We start from the raw sequence: 9,531 nt of genomic DNA, 5'->3' as shown, positions 1-9,531 counted from the left end.
GTGTCATTTCTAATGCAGAGGTGGATGAAGGACTCAATGATCTCATAAAATGGCTGTATCAATCTATTTGTCCTCGGTTCAGGTCTAATAGTGTTTCACACATTCATAATATAAGGCTGCAGAGTTTATAGTGTACTCATATGGTGTACTATATATTACTATACTGTATAGTAGTGTGTAATATTTGTATTTATTAAGTATCCAAATTAGCTGCTACATGGGGTCCAGCAACATTAAGGCAGTTATATACAATTTAATATATTAGATGACATTACATTTCATAACACTTTTACAAAGACATTGTAGAGTAGTGTGCCCTTAGGCCACTACTCTACTACATATCTACAATACAAAAAGTTTGGCAGCAGTTTGTGCTGATTGTTTTAGGTTGAGTAGTACTTTAATAGTACTAATAATTTGGGTTCAAATAGTATTTTCTTTAAAAAAAATACTTTGTTATAATTGAACCTGCCTGGATTGCCAGATGGGTGGGGTTTTGGCACTATTGCATTGATTCCATTATGCCTGGCATGCTCAAACAAGCGCAGCTAAAGTATCTGTAAAAAAAAAATATATATATATATATATATTTGAATCCATGATATGATGTCTACTGACACTGTCTGAAGCTTGAATGGTGGCGGAAGGCCACATGTTGCGTCTTTTTGTGTTCAGTATCCTGTTGTGTTTTGACTACGAGAAATTGATAGGCAAACATCAGTGGCTAATGACAAATGAAATAACTGTATTATTGACTAATCATAATATGTATGAGAATCCAACAACTACAGAGCAGGTAGAGTATTGACCCATTGAAAGGAGAAGGACATGATGATGACTTGACATCTTTTTTTCCCCCTTTGAACAGTGCAGTCAGTGCAGTTAGTCTATGTTTGCTAATTTTGTACCAGTACAAAGCTGGATGTCCATTATCGTTAGTTAGCCTACATTATTCGATGTTCTAATTTAAGCACTGGACAGCACATACATTGTTCTTGTTAGCAGGTTAATGCTTGGGTAAAATAGCGATTAGCCTAATTAATAGCATTCATTGATAGCACAATCATTACAAAGAGGGGTAAGAAATACACAAACAAAATACGAAATACACAAACAAAGTCATTCATATAGAAATGTTTTTATTTCCATTATTGTTTGTTGTAACAATTATTTGATGAATGCAAACTATTGGTCTTGGTATACGATTGGGTTGGGCAATACAGACTCATTTGATCTTTCTATCAAGAAGTTTGCAGAGAAAAATGAAACAGTATAATTGTATGTCATACTAACATTAGTAACGGATACATTAAATACATACATAATTTACAAGTGCATTCACTGTCCATGTGTAATCAAACAAAATGTTAGACTTTTCAGGTGTTTAATGTTTTCTGGCAATATGGCATTGAGCTAAGCGTTCAGCTTCCTCTCGTGATGAGTCTCAAACGACATCATGTTGTCCATGAGAATATCAAAGTGCTTTGATGAGCTTGCATAAAAAGGATGAAGACATTGTACTCCCGCCAGACCTTGAGTTGCATATTGTATCGAAAGCGCATAGTTCTTGTCGAACTCTGCCGTTGACTCGTGCTTGTAGGAAAAGTTCCCATTCACGCTCAACGGTGGACTTAGGGGTCCCTCGAACCGGGGGCTGGTGCTGGTACAGTCTGTGAATGTAGTTTCAAAGAACGGCTCAAGCGCATTGTCGACAGTGTGGGGCTTGGAGTGGTGGATATGGGAGCTGTCCATTGTACCATATGGCGGGCTAGGGTAAGGGTAGGAGGGGTGCAAAGAGAAGGACGCAGTCGATGTTTGGTGCACCTGAGACGGGATGTCCTGGACCTGCTCCGGTAAAAACGTCCTGGGGTTGAGCTGCAAACATCCTGCCACTAGATTGGTGGTGGGCTGGGACAGTCCATGGCATAGAGCCTGCACGAACAACATCAAATCTGGACTTTCATCCGATTGCAAGGTCTCAGAGAGAGCCCATATGTAATTTTTTGCCAACCTCAATGTATCTATTTTGGAGAGTTTCTGAGTATTCGAGTAGCAAGGTACAACTTTACGCAAACTCTCAAGCGCGTCATTGAGCCCGTGCATACGGTTTCTCTCGCGCGCGTTGGCCTTCATGCGCCGGACCTTAAACCTCTGTCGGGTTTTTGTAATTTTCTTCATCTTGGTCCCAATCCTCTTTGGGCTATCGTCAAGGCTCTCTTCTTCCCCCGACCCTCCTTCTTCCCCCTGCTCCTCATCGTCGTTACGCTCTTCCATTCTGTTGAATCCATCCTCGTCGTCATTGTCGCCGTCCTTACTCATGGTTTTGTGCACACCATTTACTGTTTCCATGTTCTGAGTGGTGCGGCATCCCTCAGTCCATTTGGAAACATACTGCTGTGACACTGGCATGGTGCTGTCCTCTGTTGGGGCAGAGGACGAGAGTTACATCCACAGTTCAAAACTGCTGATACAAAGACACCTGCGGTAAATGTGTGTGGCACTGTGAAATCCTAACGCCCATGTATGATTGTGTAACTGAATGATCTGAGCTTAGACAGATTAAACTATTAATACCTGCCAAATAGCCATGCAGGCAATGAATCATGTTCTGAGGCATAGTAGGCTGAATGAGGCACTGGTACTTTACAGCATTGTCATCCTTATACATCAACCCTGTGCTTAATGAAGTGCCTTTACAATTGTTTTCATAAATAGGCCCATATATGACAAGTTTACCTAAACACCCACATGTTGAATAGCCCTATAACCCCTTCTCAGTAGGATGTACTACTAAGTGAAGAATATAGGCAATACAAATCCAGTTACAACATCAAAAAACACCAGCAGAGTAATGTTTGAACCGAACACAAATAGCAGTCTACAGACAAGAAAAAGTTAAGACTAGAGACATTCTTAATTGAAACCATAAATAATTACCTTTTAATGCAGAGTATGTTGTTATAAGAGTTCCATATCCTTTGAAAAGTCCTGATTCAATCTGTCTGCAAACCTCAGATGCTGCAGTTTTATAGTATTGTTGCTGAGGCTGACTGATGGTGTAGTGCACCAATGGATGCACTTTATAAAATCCATGCATGGACAACGGTGGGATCATAGCCCGCCCCTTTCTCCGACACATGCAATGTTGCGGGCATAAGGCCTCAAGCTTCACGTGACGTTTCCAATTTAGATTCACTGGGCCTCTGGGAGCCTCCCCTATCGTGGCTGAAAATAAAACAACCATCTGTCACCAGTCAGACTGCACGGACCTGTTTACACCCGCACCCGATAAATTAACTCTTCCAATTAGCAGGTGTATGCCATGAAAGAAGCTTCCTCACATGCACCCTAACCCATTTCAGCCAGCAGCATAGGCCTACATTTTATTTGGCAGAGAGATTAGGTTGGTTATAGCCCTACAGTTACGTTTAGTGTGACAGTGTGCATTTATTCTGGGAAAATGTTGGATTTGATGGTTGGATTAGCCCAAAAGCCTAAGCAATTGATATAGGCCTATTATTTTTATTAGACATTTCAGGTAGTAGAATACCTTTACATTTTCATCAACACCTGTAGCCTATTCTAGTCTATGGGAAAACACTTGTAGCCCTAAAGAGTGCCCTTCACAAGAAAGTTTGAGGCCTAAATGCACAGAGAGGTAGGCCAGTGGGTCAGACAACTCTAAACATGGATTTAATTGGGTTTTTCAATTCTAACCGTGTGTGCCTTGGCTGGTGGCTTGAGAGACGGTAGATGCCAGGTCTGGGCCAATAGTCCTTCTCAACCAGGGTTGGGCACTCGAGCCGCACACGCAATAACAATATAGCAGTGTTTCCCGCTTCACTAACTTGGTCAGAATGGTCTTAGAGCTGTGTGTAAAAATGTGACATGATGGGAGAATATAACACTGTCTGTATATATAACACTGTCAATTCGGTTACACCCCCTCTCATCTGTATCTCAATTGGTATGAATTAACAGGAACCCGTGTTACCTCCGTGAATGCCTGGTCATGATATGAGCAACCCTGTTGATGATAGGCTGTAACTGGTTAAGACTGGTCTTATTGCAATGATGTAGGGTGGACAGCCACACTGTGGCACAGTAGTCCAGGTGAGTTTTATCATGGGTGCTAAATTGTCAGAATAATGGCCTTGGAGACGAAGTCCCTTGCCCTTTTTAGAGTGTCAAGCCAGACAGTAGTTTCCCTGTGACCAGGCTGGCGCGTTCAGTCCAGTGTTAGGTGTAGGCCCAACTACATCCCCAGGTACTTTATGGTGTTTACTTCTTCATAAGTGTTTTGTCCGTCTGTTATTGTGATACGTGTGCCTGTGTATCTCAGATTTTGTGGGTTGCCAAACAGCATTGCCATGGTCTTCTGAGGGTGTAAGGAGAGCTTGTTGTCAGCAAACCAAGCTGCTACCCTCTTGATGTCTTTTGAGACTGACTCCTCACGCTCTCTGGTGGTATAAACTGAATAGAACAGGACTGTGTCATCTACATATACTGTATATGTGACCTGTTTCAGGAAACTAGGTGTGTGTCGTGGGTCACTACTTCGTTGGAGAGCCGTTTGAACGTAAACCTTTTTTAAAATAAAAATATGGGATCATTTCAAGTTAGTGTACTGTTAGCTAGCTAACTTTAGGTGTCTGGCCCGGTAGCTAATGAATGTGCTTGAGCCGTTCTTTGAAACTACATTCAAAGACTGCACCAGCTTGAGAGAGCCTGGAGGAACATAACAAAGGCATCAGTGTTCCTAATCCTGGCATCTGGGAAACAACACCAGAGGCAGATGACCACAGGATGAACCCAAAGTGGCTTATGGTGCCCCCAATCTATATGGGATTCTCCTTCCTCATGAAGCCATCTATTTTGTGAAGTGCACCAGTCCCTCCTGCAGCAAAGCACCCCCACAACATGAAGCTGCCACCCTCGTGCTTCAAGGTTGGGATGGTGTTCTTCGGCTTGCAAGCGAGGTCTTGGCTGATTTTCTTTTGATTTTCCCATGATGTCCAGCAAAGAGGCACTGAGATTGAAGGTAGGCCTTCCAATATATCCACAGGTACACCTCCAATTGACTCAAATTATGTATTTTATCCCATTAGAAGTTTCTAAAGCCATGACATCATTGTCTGGAACTTTCCAAGCTGTTTAATGGCACAGTCAACTTAGATTATGTAACTTCTGACCAACTGAAATTGTGATACAGTGAATTCTAAATGAAATAATCTGTCTGTAAACAATTGTTGGAAAATTTAGATGCCCTAACCGACGAGTTTTACTGACTCCAACCCAAGTATATGTAAACTTCAGACTTCAACTGTGTATATAAAAATATATATATATATATATATATTTTTTTTTCTTCAGAACATTTACCATGTATGTTCTCTTGTAATGTTATGTAGTTTCAACCCAATGATTCGTCTGACAAACACAAATGTGCGTTCTGCAGACCCAGGCATGGATCAAAGCTGGCGAGAGTATTTGTATCATTATTTTTTTAGCGAAAGCATACAGATGTTGATGAAGAATCACATTTACCTCAGGATCAATCCCAGTTGTTATTCTGTGAAACCATAATTTGTATTTATTTATTTGTGGCATGGTTGTGTGCTCTACAAAAACACATTCACGTTTTTAGTACACAATTATCAATTTTATTACACAGTATGCCTACACATTGATAGGCTGTAGAAAAAAAATCTTTATCCATTGTTTGATAAATTCACAGCCTGCTACGCTTGTTTTCTCTCCCTGTTTTAGAGGGTGGGAAACCAAAAACCTACCGCCTGTCCGGCCAAACCCAGGAGGGGCAATTGTGAACCAGCAACTGTAGTAATGCAGTTTGCACAAAATGTTTCATATTACAGTGTTTCTATTCCAAGAAAAACAAAAAGTGTTCTACCGAATTCAGTCTGATCACAGAAGGCTGTGATGAAACAAAAGCTTGCGTTCCCTGCATGTTTGGATAGCTCTAAACCGCGAAGGTTTAAATCAAACGACCCCCGCTGAGAGTGAACATTAAATGGGGATGGCCAGTGTCCAGCGGTTATGTACTACCAGGTCTCAGGTTCGCCTGAGTACGGGACTCTACACGTCACGGTGGGAGCTCTCTTCCACGCTCCTCAGAGTGGAGTGGCATGTGACTAACCAGCAGCAGGCACTACTAGGTCTCAGGCTTGCCTGAGTGCGGGACCAAACACATTGTAGTGTGTTTGTGTGTTTGTCTCCCCTACGTTCGAGACTCGAGGCGGAGACAACCCATAGGCCCCACGGCGATAGGGCACTGCACGAAGGCTCATGTCCTATGTGGTTCAGGTAATATCTAAGGGACATTTTTCGTTAGGGCGAATCTGGAAAATGACATGCACAAGAGACTGTGGTAATATTTTTTCTTTTAGAGACTATAATACATGGTATCCAGGTAATTTTTGTTTCTCTTAGAATAAAAACCTTATGTAACAACAGTTTTAGTAAGTAATACACTACAGTCCAGTTACAGCTTGTTCTGACCAAGGAGAAACAAAAAACAAACAACAAAAAAATGTGGGTGTGCGTGCAGGACAGAGGAACAGCAATTCTTACACTATTGTTTAGGAGGAACGTAAAATTGCGTGTCAATTCATAAACCACGTGACATCGAAATCTCTTCCCACTTATTTTGCAATCTATATGGCTCTCCGCCAATAATTACATTTAGAGGATTAGAGGATTCTAAATTAATATCTAAGGGGCATTTTTCATTCGGGCAAATCTGGAGAATGACATGCGCAAGACAGTGGTAATATTTTTCATTTTAGAGACTATAATACATGGTGTCCAGCTCAGGATAACCAAAACATTTATTTTATTGAAACTATGAGAAAGAATGTTGTTACTTATTTATTTTGATCCAAAGCCATGAATGAGTGAGTCACTCAGCTTTATGTAGGTGCCGAGGGTATATGACTGTGCCATCAACTTGATTATTTAGCATCACTTGCTTATATTCAGTCAACACATATATTTTAAGAATATCACGGAATATAATTGAACATTTTCGTTTCACTCCAATGAAAACCCTTGTGTAAAAAAAGTTTTAGAAAGTAATACTGACTAGTAGAAACAAAACAAATAAGTGTGTTTTTCCAAGTGTGTGCGTGCAGGACAGAGGAAAAGCAATTCTTACACTATTGTTCTAAATTAAATCACCTTCATCCTCATCATTCAGTTAATTGAAATCAATGTGCAATTATCAGTTTCTATTTGGTTTGTCACCCATTCATTGTCAGTTAGAGACACATTAGTGCCTTGGGACCCAAAAGCACACTCCAACTCCGTGTTGCGCTGCTCTGTAGCAATGAAGCAGTGACACAGGGCACCGTATTATACCACAAATGACCTCTAAATCCCGCAGCATAATCTCGAAACCTTTAGCTGAGAAACCACTGTATATACAGTATATATACACTGCCATTAAAAAGTTTGGAGTCAAAGACAAATGTCTTTGTTTTTGGAAGAAAAGCACATTTTTGTTCCATTTAAAATAACATCAAATTGATCAGAAATAAATAGTTAATTAATGTTTTAAATGACTATTGTAGCTGGAAACGGCAGATTTTATTTCTATGGAATATCTGCATAGGCGTACTGAGGCCCATGATCAACAACCATCACTCCTGTGTTCCAATGGCACATTGTGTTAGCTAATCCAAGTTTATCATTTTAAAAGGCTAATTGATCATTAGAAAACCCTTTTGCAATTATGTTAGCACAGCTGAAAACTGTTCTGATTAAAGAAGCAATAAAACTGGCTGCCTTTAGTCTAGTTGAGTGTCTGGAGCATCAGCATTTGTGGGTTCGATTACAGGCTCAAAATGGCCAGAAATGAAGCCCTTTCTTCACAAACTCATCAGTCTATTCTTGTTCTGAGAAATTAAGGCTATTCCATGCGAGAAATTGCCAAGAAACTGACGATCTCATGCAACGCTGTGTACTACTCCCTTTACAGAACAGCAAACAGCAAACTGAATCCAACCAGAATAGAGAGAGGAGTGGGAGGCCCTGGTGCACAACTGAGCAAGAGGACAAGTACATTAGAGTGTCTAGTTTGAGAAACAGACGCCTTACAAGTCCTCAACTGGCAGCTTCATTAAATAGTAACCGCAAAACAATCAACTGTGAAGAGGCGACTCCGGGATGCTGGCCTTCTAGGCAGAGTTGCAAAGAAAAAGCCATATCTCAGACTGGCCAATTAAGAAGGGCAAAAGAACACTGACAATGGACAGAGGGAAATTGGAAAAAAAGTGTTATGGACAAACAAATCTAAGTTTGTGTCATGTTCTGACCATAGTTCTGTTCTTTTATTCTTTGTTTTAGTATATGACAGGGCGTGAGTTGGGGTGGGCAGTCTGTTTGTTTTTCTATGTTGGTTTTTGTGTTCGGCCTAGTATGGTTCTCAATCAGAGGCAGGTGTCGTTAGTTGTCTCTGATTGAGAATCATACTTAGGTAGCCTTGGTTTCACTTTTGGTTTGTGGGTGTTTGTTTCCGTGTGAGTGTTTATTGCCACACGCTACTGTTTCGGTTTTCGTTTTGTTCACATCGTTTATTGTTTTGTATTTCAGTGTTCAGTTCGGTTCAATTAAAAACTCATCATGAACACTTACCACTCTGCGCATTGGTCCTCAGATCCTTCTCACTTCTCCTCCTCAGAAGAGGAGGAGGAATGCCGTTACAGTTTGAGGTGTGCTGATCACAAAGAAGAACATTCGTGAGACTCAGAAAAATGAAGATATGCTGGAGGAGTGCTTGACGCCATCTGTCAAGCATGGTGGAGGCAATGTGGTGTTCTGGGGTTGTTTTGGTGGTGGTAAAGTGGGAGATTTGTACAGGATAAAAGGGATCTTGAAGAAGGAATGCTATCACTACATTTTGCAACGCCATGCCATACCCTGTGGACGGTGCTTAATTGGAGACAATTTCCTCCTACGACAGGACAATGACCCAAAACACCGCTCCAAACTATGCAATAACTATTTAGGGAAGAAGCAGTCAGCTGGTATTCTGTCTATAATGGAGTGGCCAGCACAGTCACAGGATCTCAATCCTATTGAGCTGTTTTGGGAGCAGCTTGACGTAAAAAGTGCCCATCAAGCCAATCCAACTTGTGGGAGGTGCTTCAGGAAGCATTGGGTGAAATCTCTTCAGATTACCTCAACGAATTGACAACGAGAATGCCAAAGGTCTGCAAGGCTGTAATTGCTGCCATGGAGGAATCTTTTACGAAACCATTGTTTGAAGGACACTATTTCAATTCAAAATCATTATTTATCACCTTGTCAACGTCTTGACTACATTTCCTATTAATTTGGCAACTAATTTCATATACAGTTGAAGTTGAAAGTTTACATACACCTTAGACAAATACATTTAAACTCAGTCTTTCACATTTCCTGACATTTAATCAAAGTAAAAAAAATCCAAGTCTTAGGTCAGTTAGGATCACTACTGTATTTTAAGAATGTGGAAAGTTAGCACAATAGTAG

At 40.8% G+C, this 9,531-nt stretch overlaps 1 protein-coding gene across 1 annotated transcript; it reads right to left on the bottom strand.

Moving 5' to 3' along the window:
- Positions 1-1,128: 1,128 nt before the first annotated feature.
- Positions 1,129-2,926, bottom strand: LOC118370317 (neurogenic differentiation factor 1-like). Its single transcript, XM_035755273.2, has one exon. The coding sequence runs from the start codon at positions 2,407-2,409 to the stop codon at positions 1,414-1,416; it is 996 nt and encodes a 331-aa protein (XP_035611166.1). The 5' UTR covers positions 2,410-2,926; the 3' UTR covers positions 1,129-1,413.
- Between the last annotated feature and the right edge of the window lie 6,605 nt (positions 2,927-9,531).

This window comes from Oncorhynchus keta, chromosome 37 (genome assembly GCF_023373465.1).
Source record: "Oncorhynchus keta strain PuntledgeMale-10-30-2019 chromosome 37, Oket_V2, whole genome shotgun sequence".
Taxonomy (NCBI): Eukaryota; Metazoa; Chordata; class Actinopteri; order Salmoniformes; family Salmonidae; genus Oncorhynchus; species Oncorhynchus keta.
The sequence above is the reverse complement of the archived record's forward strand: the minus strand, read 5'-3'. Positions and strand labels throughout refer to the sequence as shown.